We start from the raw sequence: 24,368 nt of genomic DNA, 5'->3' as shown, positions 1-24,368 counted from the left end.
GGGTCCTAACGCTAATCCCTGCTGACAGTGGTACAAAACAAACCAAACATGTAAACCAAACATGTAAACCAAACATGTAAACCAAACATGTAAACCAAACATGTAAACCAAACATGTAAACCAAACATGTAAACCAAACACATAGCACTGAGACATACCTTTAGACTGAAGACTGAGACAAACAGAACACACAGGTGAAGCACACCTTATAAAGGAAACAGAGCTGAAGCAAAGAGCTGAAGCAGAAGCAAGGAATGGAAGATCAGAACAGAGCAAAAGGAAATCCAGGAATGGATCGAAGCAAAACAGGGAAACTGAAACAAGACAGATATGCAGCTCCGCAGCCTGGGCAGAACGTGACCATACTCATTTTTAGTAAATATATATATATATTTATTTTTTTTTTATTTTTTTTTTATATTTTTGCAACAAGGCAATGCAAATTTTAATGAGGAATTGTGGTTTAAAATGGTCTTTTCAAGAAAACATAATGACAATACTAGGGTCCCATCATGGACTCCTTTTGCTATCTATTCATAGAAAAACCCATTAAACCTGTGGACAGATAAAAAGAGAAATATGATCTCGGATATCTGTTTCACAAGAACACAGCTTTTGGTATAAACAGTTTCTGCAAGACATACATGCACATTTTGAATCCTTTACATTTTACATTTGTTTTTTGATTGTATATATATATATATATATATATATAGTTCATTTTGTTGATACGTTGAGAGAGGTTGAGATTAACACAATGCCCCCCTATTTTCTCTGCCAACCACTTCTTTGTCCCCATCTCCTTTTCCACAGCTCTACTCCTTCTCTTCCCTCTTCTTGTTTTTCTGTGTTCTTTCTTTGTCCATTTCTCCTCTGTATAAGCTTCATTAACAAGGCCTCAAAAGGGCGAAGCCTCCACGCACATCCTCTCCCCTGATTGGAGGAATGGGGGAGAGACTATGCCTGTGGGGTGTGCGGAAGTACTTTAAGAGCCCCCACCCCGACCCCTACAAAACTCACTGAAACCTAGTTTCATAACATGGGACCTCTGCAAACATTCAAGTTATTTTGTGAAGCAGCTGTTGATAAGACCTCTGTATTATTAACAGTAATGTAATCTTTCTCTGTGCCCCAGAAGATTGTGTGATGTGCATGCAAGCGCCCAACCTGTGACATAATGCTCACGGTTATTCACAGAGCATAATGTGTGTGTCCCATGTGCTGCTGTAAAAAGTTCGGAATTTTGTGCTTTTACCTATTAGTGGGCAGTATAAATTGTCCTAATACAAAAAAGTGTGACCTACTAATAACTGTTTTCCACCCTCAATATTACCACTAAAATAGTTTTCCCATAGTAGACTCAAGAAGCAGTTCTATCAACAGAAGAAAAGTTAATGAAAAATGCCAGGTCTACTTTAAATCTTTACTCCGCATGATGGGAAAAAAATAGCTTTCCCCATAAACCAGAAAAAGACCCTATAAGTACAGCAGGAAAGCGATTATGCAAACCATTTTCAAAAATACAGCTATTCATTTGTCCATTGATTTGCCGCTTTAAAAATATTACAGAACATACATAATCCTGTTTGATTTTTACTTGTGGCAGTAAACACACATTAAATGTTCTCCAAATCTATGGTCACGAGGGAAATACATTTCTGTGCAAGTTTAGACATCTGTGCTGGATGTGCTTATTTAGAATCACTTCTGGTAAACACTGAGCATGCAAGAACAGATAAAACTAACAGCAGGGAATGTGGCAATTTTAAAGCAAACATACATTTGAAATGAAGATGGAAACCATATATATGCTTTTAATTAACAAATAAGGGTCCAATGATTGTGTTCTGACCAATGAACACAAGGGATTATTTCTGCATGGGAAACTGTCTTTTATTGGTATTGGCCAGTATTGGATTATTATCCCTTATGAAAAGAGTCAACATTCTTAAGACCTTTAGCAAAAAATGACAGGTTCTGTAGCTGCTGTTTCTATCAAATATGTTAATCAGAAAGTTCTATATCAACTTTTTATAAACCCAAGAGTCAGGGATGGATTCCCCACAGGAGAGCAGACACCTGGATTGACCACCACTTTTTGAGTGCAATATGACTGGTCTGGCTAAATGAGCCCTCTGCCTACCTTTAATAATTACTGTTCACATTTAATTCACTATGTCCCACCAATCTTTATAATGTATGCCCTCTTCCTACATATGCCCCAGAGAAGCATTTTTGTTTTGTTTTTCTACAGCAGCCAAATCTATTATCTCAAGTTTTAATTGTGAGCATTCTAGTTTAAAAGTTCTAAGGGACTAGATATTGTTCTTTACTGTGCAAAAAAAATGAAAAACATGTGCTGTTCAAAACATAGTATTACATACATTATAGTACATTATGTTATATATTAATTACCTTTGACAAAATATGAGAGCTAACATTGAACAGTACTGTCAGGTCTGGCTTTAAGTACTAGAGGACTGATTGAGAACTCCAGCTTGAATGTAACACAATATATTGGAAGAAGATTAGTCTAGGCTTTCTTCCAAACCTTTCTTGTCCTTTTTTCTATACGTTGACTAAATGCCATGCAGACTTAATATTACAGAACTAAGTAATAGTATCAATAGAATACAGGGTTAATGATTTGATGGCATATATAATATGCACCTATATATACATATATATGTCTATTTTTTTAGAAATTTTGTTTTTAACTTATACCTGTTAAGTATTATTTTCATTTCTGAAACACCATTACACTGTCACTGGTTAAACCAAGACTTTGCTTGGTTGTTGCTAATGATAAGCATGAAGTTTTGTATGGTGGACCCAGGTTTCCTAGATCTTTATACTGACACATGATGTATCCATTTTGGCACAAAGAAAAGTCGTAGTTCTTTGTAGAATATGAAACTGAAAAGTAGCACAAATCAATAATATGCAGGCTTAACAAGCCACCCTTGTTAAGTCCTGGAAGCTATTGGAACTCCTACATATGCTTGGTTATTTAAAGAATATCTGCTTTGTGGATTATAAGGGCATTGTCCATCTTTTTAGATATACCAAACACTCTTAACTTCCAGCGTTCAAGACATCTGCAAAATACACAGAGGTGTCGATAGTTATTGACCTTGCTGTGCCTCAGAAAACAAATTGTACAGGAAGCTACAAGATATCACATTTTGGTAATCAATACCATATCGTAGAGTCAAACTACACAACTGCGAGAGGAAGACTTACAGGTAATTCATTATTTGCACAGCTGCCAAAGTCTGAAGAGTCAGTGCCTGAAAAAATTAAAAGGTATTTTGTGAAATAGTAATCAAAGCCAAACCTAATGTGTTGGTAATGTGAACTCATATTACTTGAATTTATGTATAATTAGAATTTTGGGTCCGTTGCATATAGAGGTTTAATCATCAGGGCAGTTGCACTAAGCTATCCTTAGATCTTCCATTGTGAAAGCGTCTGTCCTGTCTTCTGCAAATCTTGTTTGTGCAGAGTGTCAGGACATGGCATTATATTGTTCAGCTCCATATTAAGTGGTTTGAAGAGCTACTACAGAGGTCTGCACAGAAATTTGAAATACAACTTGATCAGTTTCAGGGAAGATCGTTGATCAACCAGCCCAAAGAGAACAGCAGCCCACCAGGTGGCCAATTGCAATAGGAGAAAAGACCTGCCTATACCTGACCTGCTGTTTAAGATATCTGAGTCAAGAATATGCCACTGAGTGGGCAGTGCAACATTAGTGGATTATGGGCTTTGTGCCCCCTCCACTGTGTGCAGAATAATACCCATAGCACAGATTTGTAGCTATTGAGCAGTGACGGTACAGAACTGGAGGAGGGTTGGACTGCATATATATTAGGTGGAAACTAATAATAAAAACAAGAAATTCATGGTCTCAACTGTGAAATTGCAGGTTGAATGAACATGACTTCACTATATGCTATGAAGGGCAAACCAAAATGAACTTCTCCTGATGAGGTGATTTAGCCCTGGATCAAACCTAGTGAATGTGGGGAGATTTCTTTGACATTCAGCTCTTTGATTTAACAATGCATTATGCACTTCTTTCACGAGGAGCTTATCACTGACAGGTTATAATGCATAGATACAGCAGCAGTTGATGGACTTGCTGACATAGGTGTTTGCTAAATATTGATAACTGGCAAGTGTACAAGTTTGAGATTACACTATAGTTGTGTGTATGTTGTAATTAACCATGTTAGGTTTGTAAAGTAGTAAACAGGAATGGGTAGAGCAAGAAAGAAGGAGAGATGAGCCAAGGTATTCTATTACATTACCATTAAATCTTGGGAATTGGTATATATAATATAACATGTAAAAAATAAATCACTCAACTTTCAAAGAATCCCATTAATATCTAGAAATACTTCTATGGTTGATATTATTGATTCTTAATATACTAATTTTAAGATAATATGTTGTTAGTTAACATTTATTTCCATGAGAATTATTCTAAAAATTCTTGTTGCAGCCAGTTGGTAAACAATCTAATGTGTCTAGCCAAAACAAAGCAAAACTGCACCGGTGTGTGCCATTTATAACACATTGTTTAGTTACACAGGAAACACATAATCAGTGCATGCATAATCATTCACTCAAGAACATTTACAGGGAAATTAGAATATTTAAATAAGTGCATTTAAAGAGATAGCTTGGCTGGGTATTTTAATACACATACTTTATCTCTAAGAAAAAAAAGGACCCCTACCTTTTAGAAGATGTTCTAGCTCCACAGCCACAGAATACCACCTGTGCTCTGCTATTCGTGACAGTTTTGGTCTTTAAAGGGGAACTAATAAAATGTTTTAATTATTGGTATCATATTATTAAAATATTTTTCTGTTTCTGTTTTCATTTTAGTTTTTACATAATAGAATGCTTTAAGATTCTGCATATGTGTCATTTATGTGTGTTTTAGTACTTGGGTTATCTTAGCCCAATCTACTAGATAAACACCCTGTCTATTTATCATACTGCCTTGTGATAAACATAAATAGAATGACTCAGTCTTGATCTCCCAGACACGGCCACATATAAAAGTCTATGGAATACTGGACTTAGATTAGATAAACTGGTCTTCAATAGCATTGCCTTAAAGAATCAGCTCAGTGTAGTGTGTAAGCAAAAACATCCAAAACACCACACAAAAGCATATAATGGCAGCCTTCAGGTCTGCAGATAAAAGTAGCTTCTTGGATCAAAATGAAATTTACCCAACATATGAACCAGCATCATATTTATATCCCGGGATACAAAAACATCAACCATATGCAGTGGTTAGAAGGGGGAAGCAGCACACACTGGGCTGTGGTTATGTGATATTAACGTACACTAGACATGTACTTGCATATAGAAGCATGTTCTTCATTGGACCAGTTAGCAGTTTTTCATCTAAAATTGAACTTCTGGTTTATAAAAATAATTTGTGTCAAATGTTCTACATTTTAGGTACTGTAGATACTGTAGAAGTCCTTGGGGTATAGGGGTGGGATATAAAACACACTGCAAAGCAGCTGATAGTTACCCCCCAAAAATGCCCCTTTACCAATCCTCCTCAGTGAAACACAAAACTCTTACCGTAGATTTCTATAAGCCTTTGTAGACTGGCATGGGAGAACAATACATTGTTATGTTTCTTATGTGAAGAGCCACTTATCCCAGGGAAGGAAGCAACTATGTATATGTTTAATTTCGTACCTGATTATATTACATTCATTATGTGTTTCATATGTGGAGTGTATCCAAAAAATGAAAGTGCCAAAAAATGGGTTTTCAGTGTAGCAAAAAAAAAAAATCTTCAAAAATGTGCTACTAACAATGAAGAAAGAAAAGAAACTGGCTGTTAATTCTCATTTTTGTCTGCTTCATAATATAACCATCTGGCATAGTATTTTAAAAATATATTATATGCCAAACGTGACATGTATGGTTACTTTGCTGACATGCACGTAATGACTTCACTATACCTTATTTTCACATTAGCAGACGGAAAGTGGCACATGTGCCATGACAAATGACATCAAAAGTTGTACACATTGCACTTGGCAGAGTAGACAATTAGATGAGTTTGCCAGGAGGTGATTTGAGTACTATGCCAGGAGATGATCTCACAGAGATACAGCAGATTGTAACTCAATGATAATATATTCTTAATCCATACATTTAGTTCCTTTTAATTTGGCAAAATAGTGTTGGTTATATTAAGGAGCAAAGCTGGGAAAGGATATTGATAACCACAACATCTGACCTATTCAATATGAAAGGTAACCTGGTAGAAAGCCAGAGTGCCCAGCTTATTAAACACACATGAATGGGTCCTTGTGCTGTAATGACACCTTATGTGTATAAAATTGATCCTGTTGGTATATTATTGTCAACTGCACTAAAGAAGAAACAGAAAATGATAAGGGCACCGTTGGCTTATTCAGAAGTACGATAACATTTCAGTTCTGACGTAGTTGCAAACTACACTTTTATACTGGGCTTCTCAACCCCATAATATCCATGATTCACAGTTTAAATCCTTTCCACGTGATTTACCATTTGCACAGGAAATATGATTTTGTGTGTGTGTTAAACACTGTTAATGAAACCTTATCACTTACATTCCACCCCAAGAAACAGGTAAATTGCTTCTTGCTTCAGCCGGTGTCAGCATACATAGGGTGGATATGGATTTGTTTGTCTAGCATTGTTCCACTAATATGACACATTACCTTAAAGCTTATTCACCATGAATTTCTTTGATGTTACATCATGTCATCATGTAAGACAAACTGATATTCAAACTATTGTATGTACTGTGCATATTTTCATATGTTTTGTTCATGTTTTTGTTTATAGGTGTTTTACTCCAAATGTCTATGCAGCTCTATTTACTGCTGCTTTGGTGCCATTAGTTTGCCTTGTTGTCGTACTTGTGGTTTTCATCCACGCTTACCAAGTCACTCAACAGTGGAAAGCATACGACGATGTATTTAGAGGAAGAACTAACGCCTCAGGTACAGAAAACGTTCATCTTTTGTAAAATGGCAATCAAGAATAAAAACTGAGGCACAATACAGAAGTATTCAGCATAATGTAAACATACCAGAAAATTCAGAATTTATTTTATTATATTCATGACTTGAAGGCAAACAGTCCATTAAGTATTACTAGAAGTAATTCTTCAAGGTTTTTAAGCACCACAAACAGAAAACCCAATATGAAATACATAACAGATAATCTGTGTAATAAATAAACCAGCCAGTGTCTAACTCAGTACAAACACCTATGCATTTATAATTGTTTCATGTAGAAAATGACCCACATTCCCTTTCTTTAATTGTTTGACTGCTGCATTTATTGCTTTTATGGTCTATTAAGTCCTTCTAGAACACAGATGTTTCAAGAATAGATCTGAAACAACTGAATACTCTAATAATAGGTTTATAGTGTAAATAGGACCATAATGTCACACTGAAACCAGAGTAAACTTTAAAGATTGACAGTTGCAACTGTTTGCTGATTTTTGGTTCATCCAAACGACATACACTAAGCATTTTTTTAATTGGAAAGTATCGTGTAATATATTATTGTCTGTTTCACTATTCATTTCACAATTTTTAGTTGCAGCATCCATAACTATTGCTTTTTCTAGCAATTTCTGGGGTTTATTCTCTCAGTAGTGGCCTGACAAGAACAATTTCTGGTAACAACATTAATTGTCCACAGTTGGATCAGACATGGCCTTGACTCATCCACTATTTAAACTGGATCTCAGCACCTCGCATCTATCAAAGTTCAATGCGAAATTTGAAAACAGTTATGTGAATTAGCAATATTATTTTTCCAGCTACCCTGGTTCTCCAAGTTTAGCTACAGATCCCTCCCTACATAATTTAATCAGGAGAATTTTGTGAGCAGTTTTGCAGTGATTGAAAGTAAGGAAGAGTTACAATAGACACCATGTGCTAGTTAAACTTGATAATTAGTGAATAAACCTCTGCATGGCCTAAGGGAAAGGAAGGCCATACATGACACTCTTGAATGTTTTGTTGTTTAAGATAAATCATTTTTCCTTTTCAGAAGTCCCCCTGATATTATACCTCTTTGTTCTTATTTCAATAACCTGGTTGTGGGGTGGATTACACATGGCCTATAGACATCTGTGGATGCTGGTTCTCTTTATCATCTTTAACAGCCTGCAGGTAAGAACGTTTCCATTGCCTGCACTCTGTCATATTAAAGCCCTGCATTAATATTGAGTGATGTAATAGAACTAAATTCTGACTCTATATTATAATTACAGTACTAGACTCCTTGATTTATGTCTTAACAAAATAAAGTTGGATCCTAAACTAGTCCATGTTTTTCCTTGCACCCTCCAAAACACTGTGTCTAGAACTCAAGTCATTGTTACTGGTCAGAAAATGTCTATTAAATTAAACTTATTGTAGCTGAATGGCTGCTAATACACCAGCCAACTATCCAAGTGTTGTGGTAACGGGAACCCAAAAGTTGGGTGAACGCATTATATCCAAGTATTTTAAGGAGAATTTAGGATTAAGAAATTCTGTAAAAGTAAGGATGTCCTCTTTGGATCAAAAGTGAGGCAAACAACATGACACAGCAAGCTAATGAAAGCAATTCGACAATCGAGCCGTTGTGTGCAGAAATAGTTTAACGTTCATGGAACAGTGACTCCCTGTCAACATTTTCATGTGAAAAGAACCTATTCAAAGCTCCCCTAACTTGCACATGGTTTCCTGTAGTCAAGTTTGCTTTATTTTAAGTGAACATAATAACTGCTTCCTTTACAACTATCCATCTGTAAACAGGGATATTATTTCTAACTCGGTTATAATCAAGGCTCTGACTAGACTTTCTAAAGAAAGATTATTTTTGGTGTGGAAAGTACCTGTGTGTAATGAAACTCTATTGAGTGAAGCATAGAACGTTAGCGAAGACTACTTGCCAGCTATGTTTAAAAATAGAACACATTTTAATTTTTGAGGATCATTTGTTAAAAGACAATGTTTTTTCTGTTCTCTAAAGGCTGTTTTTAAAAGTGTGATACATGAGTGGTAGTTAAAAAAGATAACTTTCAGCTACCACTAAACTACATTAGTTATTTTTCCAACCTTCGTGTAGGCAATGTCCACTAAAATAACTGTTTTAGATAGTCCTCAATATTGAAGTCACCACAAAGCTCCAGTACCGATGCGAATCCACCAAACCTAATAAATGATGTTTTGCAAAGAGACATTAAATAATCTGTCCATCTAGCCTTGGTACTTACCCATTTGGCATCATTTACCCACCTACCCTTGAGGTTATAGGCATGTAATTTACTGTTGAACTACAACTCCGGCACCTTCTATCCAATAACTATCCAATGATAAATACATCAGCACGGTCCCAGATCTTAGTCCATCATTGTTGGCACCAGTATTACAAATCATATGTTTTGATCACTGCAGATACAACTGTATGTAAGGTTGGTAAACACAGATGAGGAAAATCCCCTGATACTAAGAGTTATATAATATGTTTGTTTCCTTATTTTAACTTTCTTGTTTGTTGTTAAGTATTTAACTCAACAACTTCCTGCTATGTAAACCACATTGCTTAAAACACATATTTACAACTTTATTTTGTTTTCTAAAACTGAAGCTCTTTTCCTGGAGAAAGCACTTTTTAAACTTTTAATATTAAAAGGTACTATATTGAGTTACAAGACTTCTCCACTGATTCTTTTGACATTAAGGTCCCATTCATACCTTTATAAGAGCGGTATGTAATATTATCTTGTTTGTTGAACTATCTAATAGCCTACTTTTTTATTTGGTAGTCAGATATACAAGGTACCATTTTGTACTGCAATACTACATTTTTGGTATGTTAGCATTACATTTTCTAAACACAATTCTATCCATATATGAATTGTGTATGATATAATATTGCCTGGCCTATATTTCCATAACTTCAGCACAATAATGTTCTAAATGAATCTATATGTCATTTGTTCATGATTGGCATTTACAGTTCTTATTGCCCCCTTGTTAGGTCACATGCTGTTTTTGAATACAGTTCATGTAATGCACTTGTGTCGTTTCTTAAGTCCGATAAAGGCTTAAAAATATCTTTGTCAAAATAGTATGTGTCATAATGCCACACTAATAATCAAACTATAATTGATGGGTGTGCTGGACTTGCTGTTGTTGCATATAGAGTTGAGACTCCCTAAGTGTATCTCCCCATCCCCACATGTACTACCTAATTTATTTTGTTTTATTTGCAAGCTGTATATTTTGTAACTTTTATTGCACCACTCCCTGAATAAATGAGGGTTGAAGTTTACTTTAAGTATGTTGTTGCTACGGCAGCTGCTAGACTACTTACTTGGCAAGAGCTGGATGAAAATAATTTATCAGATTTATGCAGTGATATTTATGCCTGAAATGAGCACTAATATAGTTCAGCAGTTTTTTGGTTAGTATATGGAATCCTAATTACTTGGAACAAATGATGCTACAGGCATTTAAAGGGGAACTCCAATGGTTTATAGAGGAATTAATGAAGTCCCTCTCATAATAAAATATTGATCATAGGTTCCTTCATGTGATTAAGACAGTGGGGTGGCATTGGATGGTTGCCACCTTATGGCCCGGCGGGCAGGTCAATTCAAGTGGCCTCATCGGCCCCTTGTTCCCCCCAGAACATGGTCACGAACACTTATACATACATACCTACTCCCTCCCTTACCCTCTCTCTACCACACACTAACTTGCTCACTCACCCCTTACCTCACTGCAGCTTTCTCTCTGAATACTTGCGTGCTGTGCAAGCATCCTCGCTTTTACTGCAGGGCCATTATCATTACATTATGTCACCCAGCTGCATTCCTCCCTGGGCCAGTCCAAAATTATTCACAAAGGGCTGGTCTGACCCAGACAATTGCCAACCATGCATAATCCATAGTTTAGTTATTTAGGTGACTTTAAGAAATCTCACTGATTTAAATATGCTTTATATGGAGCAATCCAAGCTGTTCTTGGAGCTGAAGCTTACTGGGGATGGTCGTGTTGGAGGAACAATAGCATATTATATATAATTTTACATGCACTCAGGGCTGTAGGTGGAGATGTTACTTGTTAAACCATACTTTCTTTCAAGTATCTGTCTGCTAGTTTTATCTAAATTAATCTGACTTCATTTTGCCATTTTACCTAAGCTTAATGTCCTATTTCCCTTTGCATTCAGTCAGTTCATAACTAAAATAACCAACATGTCATTCATAATGTAAAATTAAGTCATGGTGATGGAAATGTTCTGCAAACTCTCCTGCCAAGTCCTGGTTGAGTACTACAAGATAGTATGAGAACAAATTAACTTTATAGTATATACAGTATTTGCCTCTTTCCAATTTCTTAAATTTCATTAAACCTAAATGATTCAGATCATCCAATTTTATTATTAGACAAAAGTGTCTAACTGATGATTTCATGTGTAGAAGGAAAAAACTATCCTGGCCCTATATGAGATAGTAATTGTGTCTTTAGTTATTAAATCAACCAACTAACCAAATTTAATCCATAAATGGGTTCAATTTCATTAGACACATCCAGACATTACTACTGCCAGCCCTGTTGAATTTAAACATCAATTAAATAGATTTAAAAAATCTAATGACATCCAACAGATGAGAAACAAAGTATTTGAAAGGGTTACAAGACCATTTCTAAGAATCTAGGACTCCAGCAAAGCAATGGAGAAAACGGTGTTCACCATTCCACAATAAGAAAGAGACTGCAAAAAATGTCATCCATAGGAGAATTGCAAGGTGAAAACCACTGCTGACCAAAAACAACACAAAGGCTTGTGTCACATTTGCCAAAAAACTGATGAGTGATACTGGATAAAGCTAAAATAGCATGTGGCCTGAACAGAACATAAATTCAGCCAAAGCTCACTAAATTTTTTTTTGGGGGGGGCATCTTTCTTTGAAAGATAAATACATTGAAACATAGCCCATCTAATCTGCCCAATGAGTCATTTCTTATAATAGAATGTTTGGTTCCTATAAGTGTATCATAGACCCCTTAGAAAAGTATAATGAACAGCAAGGTGCAGATAGCTTACACTAAAGAGACGAGTCTTGTAATTTAAAAATAATAATTTCATTTCCTGTGATCGTTTTTTCTTATTTTCAGAGAAAGAAATTACTTTTCCATTGCATAGTTATTTCATTGTTTTAGTACTTGACCTCTTTAAAAAAGTAGCATTCACAAGAACATTCTTTCTGGTTTTTCATCACAGCTGTAGATACACAGTAGGTGCAGCTGATGTGCCTGCAATTGTGCCATGCTGTCATGTGTTCTACAATCGGAGATTTCATATCCTTTGAAATGATTGTAATAATGAATGCAATTGGGCCAAATAAATTGTAAGCTCAGAAGAGCAAGATCCTCTTCTCCTTTTTGCGAGTTAGAGGTGAGGGTCATATGCATGTTCATTGTGTGTTCACATACCCTCACATTTAACCTGCAAAATTAACCCCCTGCAACATTAAAATACATTTGAAAAAACTTATGAAAAAAACGAAATGATTGTCATTGTACAACTATGTACCCTTCCTCCCCATTGCCGGCTAATGGGTACGAGTGGTTATAAATATTTGTGCCTCACCTACACCCCCTTTCCAGCCCCCCTGTACATATGAGCGAAGGGGGGTTCAAATAAATATTCTTTTGGATGAACACAGATGCTACCCTTTGCACCTCCCTTGTCCTGTGGGAAAGAAGGGGTTAAGTTAATTTAGTGGGGGATGATGTCCTTGCAATCGTTTTCCATTTACCATTACTGTGATGGTGCTAATTGCTGGTTGTATATTTTCTATTTCTAGGGTCTGTATGTCTTTGTGGTTTACTTTATTCTCCACAATCAGCTGTGCTGCCCAGTCAAAGCCAGTTACAGTATTGAAATGGATGGACATAGAAGCCCAGCCTCTGCCTTCTTCACACCAGGTAGTGGAATGCCTGCAGCTGGAGGGGAAATAAGCAAATCCACACAGAACCTAATCAGTGCGATGGAGGAGGTAAGCAGCTTTTTTAACACCAATGGTGATTATCAATGAGTGGCATGTATCTGGTGTTTGGAGTTGCTTTCTGTCAGTGTAGGCGTGTGCCGTGAGATATGCCTTGTACACTAATGTTGGACAATGAGAGACAGCAATGACTTTCTACTTTTAGTCCCTACAAAGGTGTCCCTTAAAAGACCTGGTTATCTGCTAGCCATGACTTAAAATTCATGTTCATTACTGCTGTTACATCTCTGTAATCTAGGGATGGCCAACTGCTAGCTCTCCCCAGCCTAAATTCAAAGCTAAGTAAATTTGCTGTAACATATTGCAGAATACCAGTGCTCAGAAACTAATGCTTGAATAGGAGACCCTAATAAATGACAAACATTTGTTTTAGCTTTTATACATGGCCTTACTTGGCTTTAAGAAACAAATGAAAATAAGCTCCATTCCTTTGTTGTTTTTTTCTTTAGGTTTCATCTGACTGGGAAAGGCCAGCTAGCCAAGCAATAAAACAAGGCCCACAAAATGGTGCAGCCTTCTCTACCACAGGAGGGTACAGCAATGGTTCACTGGTAGCAGATGAAGAATTACAAGAATTTGATGACTTGATATTTGTCTTGAAAGCTGGTGAGCTACAGATATCCTAATTTAGCTTAGATATGATATATGTTGTAAAACTGAGTTTATGTATTTAAGTATTGCAAAGTATATTCTTGCTCATTGAGGAGCTCATGCCTCAGTAACATGTGTTATTTCTTCAACAAAATGCTAATTTTCAGGTAAATTAAAATGGTTCACTGACTTCCCTATGCATTAGTGAGGGCTAAAAATAAAGGCTGAATTTGGCCATGCATAGTGCATGGTTTCATTGGTGAGATTCCTTCAATCTTTTAGGAGAAACTCAGAATAATCCATATTGACGTGTGTCATCATCTCTCCTGCCGACTCCTAGTTTAGTGAATAAACTATGTAGTGTTGGAATTAGGATTACCCCCCTTTGGAACCTAGTTTGTCTTAATTTTTCCTGAAGCCCATCAGTTTCTCAAGGCAGGGTACCTAGTAAAAAATTGAAGTCCCCTAACATACCAGCAGTACAGCCCCTCTCATCAACAATTATAGGTTTTTGCAATAAAATTGTATTTGTGTTTTTAGCTGATACAAATGTATCTTCTGTTGCCTTTTAGGATCAGGTCTCAACATCAGTGATACTGAATCCTGTCATGGAAGTCAAGATGGCGGCAGCATGGGTAACTCACAGATTGTGGAGCTCCGGAGAATCCCAATAGCAGACACACATTTGTAACTTTTTTATGTTCAAATATAAATATTTTTTTATTTGCTATTATTGCACTAAATGTTATTGTACGGTCTGTGCAGCCACTGATAACAATGTAGGTAATGTAACAAATAGCTGTGTCTCAAGGAGCATCTTGGCTTAAATACAACAAACTGGATTTCTCAGAAATAAAAGGGACACAATTATGTGATGATTAGGAAAAGTAACATTTTGATTCATATGTTTTGTGAGCAAATATTAAATGAATTTGTTTATGTGTCTGCTGTGTTGCTTAAATGACCCTTAATTACAAAACAATTAATTTAATTAATTGAGGTAAAGGCAAAGTATAAATGGACAGGTAAAAGGCTACCCAGGACCATGGTACAGCACTGAGGCTTTACTTGCAGAGAGAACAATAGGCAGATTGTTTTCTGCCATCAAATTCATAAATATATACATACATTTATACATATATACACTGTAAGCACAACATGCTAATTGATACGAATGATTTACTTTTTCCAATTTGCATGAATGATAGAAATTGGAACATAATAAATGAGATAATGTCACTGTATAACATGAATGAGACTACAAAGGCTGTTATATACAAAACTATAATCAAAGGTGTTATACAAACCTCTTTAACTATATCTTATATTAGCCACACCTGATTCCACTCCTTCATGTTTTGGGGACAGAATCAAGAAGCTATGCAATTAATAAAATCCATATTTGAAGCAATCTCTACTTTAGAGATTGCGTATTATTGCATTATGTTTTCATATTTTAAGATAAATATTGAAACATTTCCAGGAAAAAAGTGATGTTATAGCAGTAAATATACAAACCAATATTGGTTTTGCTGACTCCTCTGCTTTTAGGACACAAAATTAGTCTAGTTTGGCCTGGATGCATACGACCTGGAGTTAACCATTTACTGCTATTGGAACATACAGTATAATAGGGTTTTTGTTTCAGGGCCACCATATAAGTGATGATGGAACAACTGTAATTCTGGTACATTGTTATGGTCTGTGAACCAGAGTGAGAAAAAGTATACCCCCGTAATTTTGCTCTCAGCCAGGGGGCAAAATACATAGGGCTTTCCCTGTTTATTTATACTAGTATACTTAAGGTAACTACTTTAAAAGACTCACAATATTTTGTATATGGGCTTCCCAAATAAGCTACTGGAATGCCCATTTCCAAACTGGAAACACTAGATGGATCATATGAATGTATCTTCTAAATTATCTTAGATTGAACAAACTAATTATAAACTAAGTACACCGGCAGTATCCAACGACAGACATGTTAAAACTATACCTCTCATGATATACTCTAAATAAAAAGCAATTATGGTACAAAGTGGTAAAGTGGAGCAATGACCATATCAACTAAAACAGTGTTCCTTGTGTATACTTCACTTCTATGATTTACACAAGAATGTATGAATACCCTTGATGCCTTTTAATATGTTGGCAAATACAATGAGAGTGTGGTTTCAAAGCAGGTGGAGAGATAGATACCTTTTGGTTACTGTGGGTCATCTGAAAGTACAATACATAAATTGATTATTTGGTTTAGAAATCGTACCTTCTATCTGAGGTCTACGAGTTCAGCAATATACATTTTAAATTAACATTTTTGCTGCAGGTGATTGACAATATAATTATGAACCATATTATGTGCAATGAGTCACGAGTAACTAAGTAAATATTTTTTAAGTATCTAGTTATGTGACTACACTGATGTGGATCAAAAGCAATTGCTGCAATCAGAGAAGGTGTAACAAAGGTGGCTTCAGTGTCTTAATAGCTATCAGGATTGCAAACTCCCTAAAAAGCAGATTATATTTGACTCCTAAAATACCATGAAGGGCAATGAACAGGTCATTTTCATTCATTTTAGTAGATCAAGAAATGAATAAGCAACCCCACTTTTGATAAATAAGAAATATATATTTTTCTCCCCATTGAAAAAGATAGAATATGGTATAGAAACTCAAAATAGCTTTTTGCACCAGCCCTTAACATTACCAACCATGACATTATAGCTCACTAAACAAATTATCTCACAAATGAATATGTTGTGAATGCCATGGCAATACCCTTTGATACTAGATAGCAACTGTGTTCCATAACTGACCTACCATTCTGTTATTCCCATCATTTGACTTACTGTGACATTATTAACATTACTAGTCTTCATAATGTACAATGCTAACTAATAATCATTGCAAACAGGTTGTCCTTTGGAAAAGTAATCTTCCTCAAAACAAGCAAACTCTAAGTTTTGTGAAAACACACACAAACTTAATGTAAGCTAGACTTGGGCACCAGGGGGCTCTTCGTGTTCGTCTACGTGCTCGTCTTCATGAAAAAAAAATCTTCGTATTCCGCGAATATTCGCCTGTTCCTGTCTTCTCTTCGGGCGAATATTCGTGGACATTCTTCGTGTTCGTTTTTTCTTCGTTTTTTCCGGTTAAGGGGTTAACGCGTACCGCAGCAGCTCTGGGGCCAGGAGTTTAAATGTCCGTATGAGCAACTCTATTGGTCGTCAGCAGGGGGCTTGTCTGCCATTGGTTGATGGCAGACAAGCCCCCTGCTGGCGACCAATAGGGTCACTCGTACAGACTGTTAAACTCCTGATGCCGTAACTTGTCCGGCAGATACCATTGGTCTCCCTGTTTTATCATTTATTAACTGATAGAACAGGGAGACCAGTGGGATCTGCCGGGTAAGTTGCAGGATTGGGGTTTTAAAAGTCTGTACGAGCGACTCTGTTGGTCGCTCGTACAGACTTTTAGGCTCCTGGTGCTGTAACTTACCCGGAAGATCCCACTGGTCTCCCTGTTCTATCAGTTAAATGTCCGTACGAACGACCAATAAAGTCGCTTGTACGGACATTTAGCTGATAGAACAGGGAGACCAGTGGGATGTGCCGGGTAAGTTGCAGTGTTGCGGTTTTAAAAGTCTGCACGAGCGACCAACAGAGTCGCTCGTACAGACTTTTAAAACCCCAATGCTGCAACTTACCCGGCAGATCCACTGGTCTCCCTGTTCTATCAGTTAATAAATGATAGAACAGGGAGACCAGTGGGATCTGCCGGACAAGTTGCTTTATTAGGGTTTAACTTTTTAAAGTCTGTACGAGCGACTCTGTTGGTCGCTCGTACAGACTTTTAGGCTCCTGGTGCACTTGTTGCACCTTAAGGGGTTAAGGGGCCGTGCGAGTGAGCCTATTGGTCGCTTGCACGGCCCTTTAACCTATGGATTTCCGCTCCCGTTATCTAACGCAGCAATTGGTTGATGTCAGAGGAGGTCCCTGTAGGCGACCAGTAGGCTCATTCGCACTGCCCTGTAACCCGTGACGGCGAACCTGCGGATTTCCACTTCCGTGAACTGCCAAGGTAAGTTAGAAAGGGGGGAGAGTGGTAGATGAAGATGATCACGAAGATCTTCGTGGTGTGTGTCTTCGTCTTCGCCTACGTTTTACCGCCGCTGTCTTCTCTTCGGGGTGTCTTCGGAACGAACACGAAAACGCACTCTTCGTGTTCGTTTTCATGTTCGCCCGAAGACGAATGCACAAGTCTAATGTAAGCAAAGAAAATGTGATCTCACAGGCTACTTCCCTACACTTTTTTTTTAAAACCCATTCAACAGTTTTAATCATTAACAAGCAGACGTTGCTAACATCATGGCGCAATTCAAAAACATATCGTAACAAATATATATAAAAAAAACTAAAACAATAAGTGATCATTATTTCATTGTACTACAGAGCTTATCATACTGTTTCACCTATACGCTATATCCTCCATGAACATTTTGTCCATATCCACACTAGCTTAATTCACGTGTAGAAGGCACAATGTTTCAAATATAATTAGCATTCCACGTGTCAGCTGCATTGTGATTGAACTGACGAAGATAAACATCCTACATTATCAGCACATACTTAGCATAAAGAATATTTCATCTCCTGCCTTCAGGTTGTTTTGGTGGAGTAGCTACCCCCGGGCGTTTTGATTGTCAAGGTGTGCACGGGTCACATCACTGTAACTATGTCTCAACATATGTTGATTACAACAGGCTTTCCAAGAAGAAATCGTTAGCTTCTAATGAAAGACATGTGAAGAAAACTGAATATATAAAAAGCTAAACATGTTTATGTTATGGAGGTCACATTTTTAAGATATCTGGAATAACAAAATGTCCGCATGAAACTTTCTTTCCAGATGCTCATTGCTGATTATGCCCTCAAATGCCACAGAAAAAAAAACATATCCAAAGTTAAAAAAAGAGTAGTATGTTTTAGGTTTTATTCAGTGGGAATTTACAGAGGCGTTTTAAGAGTGGCAACCCTCAAGAAATACACTAACTGTATATTAAGTAGTGTCTACCCATCCAATAATGCATAGTGAAATGAGGAAACTGAAACCCCTGCTTACCTATAGATACCCTCTTTGTGAATAAATAATTCTATTAAAAATATATTTAAAGTTGCTGAACATATTGAAAGAGGAAGCAAACACAACATACAGGCAATTTTATGCTCCGGGAATTCATGGAAATTCACCATGGTTGACAGTTTCTTTTATTTCATGCAATGCACAGGTAACAGTATGCCTACAAATTTTAGAGAAACTCATTTTTGTGTCACAGTTTGAAACCGTATAAACCCATTTTAAATGATCCATGAAAAATATGGTGTTTTTTTCAGTGGTGACCAGTGAAAGCTGTGGGATAGAACTGTCCTCTGCTCCTAGGTGCACATCCATACACACTAAGAAACAAAGAGTGCTATATTATGACATCATAACTTGTTGTTCTCTGGATATCTCAGAGCACATTGACTGCTGGGGAAAGAAGAGTGAGCTATGAGATCACACAGTTCCTAACTAAAATGACTCAGAAATCAGCTCATAGTGACCCCTTGTCCAACCTTGTAAATTGACCAACATCAATCTTTCCTTTATCTTATCCTTGTTGTCGATCCAGAAGAAAGCAAAAATCCCACATTGAAGCAACAATTATTAGTCCTTGTCATTAACATTTATATTCCTGTATATTCTGTTTTGCTAAAGAAAAATCCAGAGAATTTCAAACTTAAATTGAATTGGGTAGCACAGCCCCTGCAGAGAAACTCTACATATTTATTGTTCATATTCTAAATAACTCTTTCTGGAATGGCTCCTAGGTCCGCCAGGTTTCAAGAAGGAAGCTGCTACATATTTTTGAGCGTGTTCTGTCCCTTTAGTGTGTTAAGGGGTTAATAAACACAATACATAGAAGTGGACCTCTTACCGCTCCAATCTAACTGTAGAATTTTCCATTACCAACAACTCTCTGAACTCATAACCAAGTGCAAGTATTATCTCCTAAGCCTATTTCTTTCAATTTGTACAGTGATCTCTTTCGGTTTGCATAGTAAAGCACACGTTGCACAGACAGTCCTACCTTATGTATTCATTTTATTGCAACTTTATGGGGGATGCGATAACAAAAAAATGATAAAAAGTGCATCACAGTCTAATGTTCTGAACAGAATAAACAAAAAGTACAGCGGTTCTAATGATGTTTAGGTTATAAAGGGTACAGTGCAGCAAGTTCACACATGCAATAAAGCAATTGTAAGAAAGACAGCAAGGGAGTGGGAGAAAAGGAGGGCGGGAGAGTGTGTTATTGTAAATATGAAAGATTACAACAAAGATAATATAATATGGTTTGTTTCAGTAGTAGTGTACTAAACGGCAGCCCGAAAAAGCAATACGTGATGACTTCATAAGACAAAAATGGGAAACAAGAAAAAAAAACAGATTTAACTTTGAGCATCAGGGTTTGGAGGTGCATTGCACATAAGCTAGACCAGCTATCACATTAGTCATGATATCCAGCTCACGGAACATAAGCAGCTATAAACAAAGTGTTCATGCATGGATACCAGCGTCTGACTGTGACAAGGTTATAGGAGGTCATTAGAACACCAGGTGATTTTACACACATGTCTATCACAGAAACTGGTCCTTGTCCACTGACCCAACCAAATCATGACAGTTGGCAATGATGCAACTGCCTTTTATATAACAGCTATATTTTAAGCCATGCAGCAGATACATCCCCCAAAACAAAAGTCCCATAATATAATTATCTTATTACTGCCTCGAAACACCAAAAAGAGTGCTCGGGAAATTAAGCCAAGATAAAATGAGCACAACATATGAGCAAAGGGGAATCTTTTAACATCTTCCTGCTGAGGAGGCCCAGTCATGAGTAGAGCTTCCCGATGTCTTATCCAGTTTGTAGTTGCAGCTCTAAGCATGAAGAAGTTAACTCAGTCTAGACAGTAAGACCCAAAGCAAGAGGTGATAAACACAATTGAATAAATATGAGATCCTTAACCCTAGGTAGAGTTATGAGATGTGAGTAGAGTATTTAAATGTCTGTCTTTTTGGAAAGGCATTTACACAAACACCCTTGGTGTGCAAATACATGTTAGTATAATAGTTAAAGAACGGTTCCAGTCCCTACAGTCAATAAATGTGTTCCAACATAAAAACCCTGAAAGTTTGATTTTTTCTTCATGTGCCTTGTGAATTTTCACTTAGTAGGGGCTCAGCTCGGGAAACTCGCTGGTATAGTTTTCCAAAGATTAGAAAATATTTAGTTAAATGCAGAATCATTTTGTGGCTAGCTTTTATTTCCAACGAGTTCTGACTGTGCATACTTTTCATGACTTCAGTCTCTAATGAATTAAAATAAACATTGAACATTGAGCATACATCATTATGTTTCATGCCACACAACTGGCATCAGGGGAAGAGAAAAAAGTAGACTTGCTAAATTAAATTAATAGAAATTATTTAATTACCATGTAAAATGCAATAATATCCCTTGCATCCTAGAAACTATTGAGTGGCTTTTAAAGGTGGCTATTTGTTTGAAATACTGCAATAGTAATCAGAAAACTTCCTGTTTTTCTTCATTTAAGATCGTCTTAATTATAGAGCTCATCTGATTGCCCTACAGATACAAACCTCTAATTTACAGATTACACCCACCCAACTCTGTCCTGTCTTGATCTGTTTTCCCGTGGAAGGAGCACAGTGCTGTCAAACTGCATGCCAAAAGCACATGCAATAAAATCCCTCAGGTTGTGTAATTATAATAAATGGGTACATAATCCAACTTAATTATAATTAGCAATGTCCATTTGTAGATTCTAATACTTGCTATTGGTTTTTTTTGGAGGGTAGGAGAGATGGAAGGAAGGAGTTTAATTTATGGTGAATGGGGATCTTATAAAAATATTCCAGACTGAGTTTATCTGAGTTTCACACCCTGTCTCATGCCAACCCCTGCAAAACAACTTGTATATTCTCTAGACTTGTGCATTCGTATTTGGGCAAACATGAAAACGAACACGAAGGGTGCGTTTTGGTTGCTCAGCACGAATACCGAAGAAACAAAAATGGCGGCGGCAAAACGCACATGAAGACGAAGACACACAACACGAAGAACCTTTGTGTTCGTCTTTGTTAATATCGCCTAACTAATCTCCCTGGTCCCTTCCCCCTCTAGCCTATCTTGTCTACGCAGCATCACAGGGGTTTACGTGAGCGGGAATCCGTAGAATCGCGCAAGGAGTAAAATGTCCGTGCCAGCAACTCTATTGGTCACCGGCAGGGGCCTCCTCTGGCATCAACCAATAAAGGGCTGCTGCCCTTCATTGGTTGATGCTAGAGGAGGCCCCTACCGGCGACCAATAGAGTCGCTCTTATGGACCTTTTGTCACGTTCTACCCAGGCTGCGGAGCTGCATATCTATCTTGCTTCAGTTTTTCTGTTTTGCTTTAATCCATTCCTGGATTTCCGTATGCTCAGTTCTGATTCCTGGCTTCTAGTTCTGCTCTTTGCTTCAGCTCTGTTTCCTTTATAAAGTGTGTCCCACCCGTTTGTTCTGTTTGTCTCAGTCTTCAGTCTAAAGGTATGTCTCAGTGCTATGTGTTTGGTTTACATGTTTGGTTTGTTTCGTACCACTGTCAGCAGGGATTAGCGTTAGGACCCACCGTCATTGGAGTACTTCGGCGTAGTGGTGGGCTAAGCATACTATGGCCATAAGATGTGACGGAATCTCCAATAGTTATCATACAGTCCTAGGCTAGTTTCTGTATTTATGTGTGTCAGTCTGTCCTGTATCCCCGGCAGCGGGGTGTCCTGTCCTGTATCTCCGGCAGCGGGGTGTCCTGTCTTGTTCCCTGTTGTGCCCTGTGTTATGTATATCTTGTCTAGTTATGTTTATTCCTTGTCTTGTTCACTGTTGTGCTCAGTAATATGTATATCTTGTCTGGATATGTTTCGTGCTTGGTCTCCCTGTCCCTTGCTTGTTATGTGTCTGCTATACTTCTCTGCTTAGCTTCCATACTCCCAGCCTGCAGCATCCTGCACGTGATTCTTGTGTGATGTCTCATGCCTGTTCCAGGGTGCCCTGCAGGATTTCACTTTGTTCTGGACTACATCCGCTGCCATATCTGGGCGCTGGTCTTTGGCTGCACTACCCTAGGTGCTCAACACCTGGGTGAGTGTGGTCACCCTGCAACCAGGCCCTGTCTAACTCCACTACTGCACTGTGACTCCTGCACACAATCTTTGGGCGCGCTGGGTCCTTTTAGTCATCTGTTTGGACCCAGTCCGTGACACCTTTAACTCCTGTTCCCTCCCCAGGCGTAGTTTCGCCATCAGGAGTTAAAGGTCCATACGAGTGCCTCTATTGGTCGGCAGGGGCTTGTCTGACATCAAATAAATGAAGAGCAGCTGCTCTTCATTGGTTGATGGAAGAGGCCGGCACCCAAGTCTAATATTCGCTATGTTTGTATATGCACTATACTTGAGAATGCGTGCAAGTGAGTAGCAGGCGAGAACATGCAAGTTACATGACACTTTTAGAACCAGTGTTTTTTGTAGGAAAATCATCAAGCATGAGAATAAAATCCACTTCATGCTGTGAATAGAGACTTGTAGGTTTCATCTAGCAAATTAGGAAGAAGTCATTATAGAAAAACATGTTTACAGTAGTTAAGACATTTCTGTTTCTTTCCTTTGTCATACAATACACTATCATGCAAGACCTTATATATTTTGTAGAGAAACATTTCAGGTTGACCCGTTTTAATGCCCAGTTGTCCATCCTGGAACTGTGATGGTTAGTGAGTGGAAGCAGAGATGAAAAGAGAGATCTGGGTGTTAAATCTCTTAAAACTGTGATAGAAGACTGCAGAGGGCAACTGTGTGTTGACGATTTCATAGGTTTAATCCCCAAAATTGTTTACATTTAGTTTACATGTGTATGTTAAAGGTTTGATGATTCTTGGGCATATGCTTATGTAATATGAAATATGGATGACTAGGAGTTAATTCACTATCCATGTTCATGGTTTTCCATGCAAAGCTCTGGATTTGAATCTGTTATTTTTTTGTTTTGCTGCAGTAACCTGTTGTGTCTGAAAGAGCTACTTCCTCGTTCATGTTGTTTACATGCCATATCTTTAGTGTTCCTTGTTTGCAACAGATATCCATGGAGAGATAGGTTTTATACTGCAAGAAAGCAAATCAAACAAGCATTATAGTATCATTTTTCCATGTCAGTTTAATAGTCCTTGCTAATGAAGCAGCTTCTGACGTTCACTTGAACACTCAATAAAGTAAGCCGGGCAGCCAATATATTGGGCCATATAGTGCTATACTGTATATTTAAAAATGTCTGTATATTAAAAAAGTCCCACAATCTTTTGTATAGTAATTTAACACACTACTATACCATACCTCCCAACATTTCAAAATGTGAAAGAGGGACACTTTTTTTTTTAATCTCACAGAACTCACCAATACAAGCAATTGCACTTTAAAATGTCGCACTTGCATCGCCACTTAAAACACGCTTCGTTTTTATCAGCACAGTCATGCATATTAAAAATAACCAACAC

General features: G+C 37.4%; 1 protein-coding gene across 1 annotated transcript in view; it reads left to right on the top strand.

Moving 5' to 3' along the window:
• Positions 1-14,405, top strand: part of LOC149303040 (adhesion G protein-coupled receptor V1-like) — a 165,437-nt gene extending 151,032 nt beyond the window's left edge. The window contains exons 86-90 of the mRNA XM_089481806.1: positions 6,880-7,037; positions 8,104-8,225; positions 12,923-13,114; positions 13,573-13,729; positions 14,287-14,405. Coding sequence (XP_089337932.1) covers positions 6,880-7,037; positions 8,104-8,225; positions 12,923-13,114; positions 13,573-13,729; positions 14,287-14,405 — 748 coding nt within the window. The remainder of the gene's footprint in view (positions 1-6,879; positions 7,038-8,103; positions 8,226-12,922; positions 13,115-13,572; positions 13,730-14,286) is intronic.
• Positions 14,406-24,368: the final 9,963 nt, after the last annotated feature.

Source organism: Sceloporus occidentalis, unplaced genomic scaffold (assembly GCF_023333645.1).
Source record: "Sceloporus occidentalis isolate IW3139 unplaced genomic scaffold, rSceOcc1.0.p SCAF_16, whole genome shotgun sequence".
NCBI classification, from domain to species: Eukaryota; Metazoa; Chordata; class Lepidosauria; order Squamata; family Phrynosomatidae; genus Sceloporus; species Sceloporus occidentalis.
Note: the sequence above shows the minus strand (reverse complement) of the source record. Positions and strands in the feature narration are given on the sequence as shown.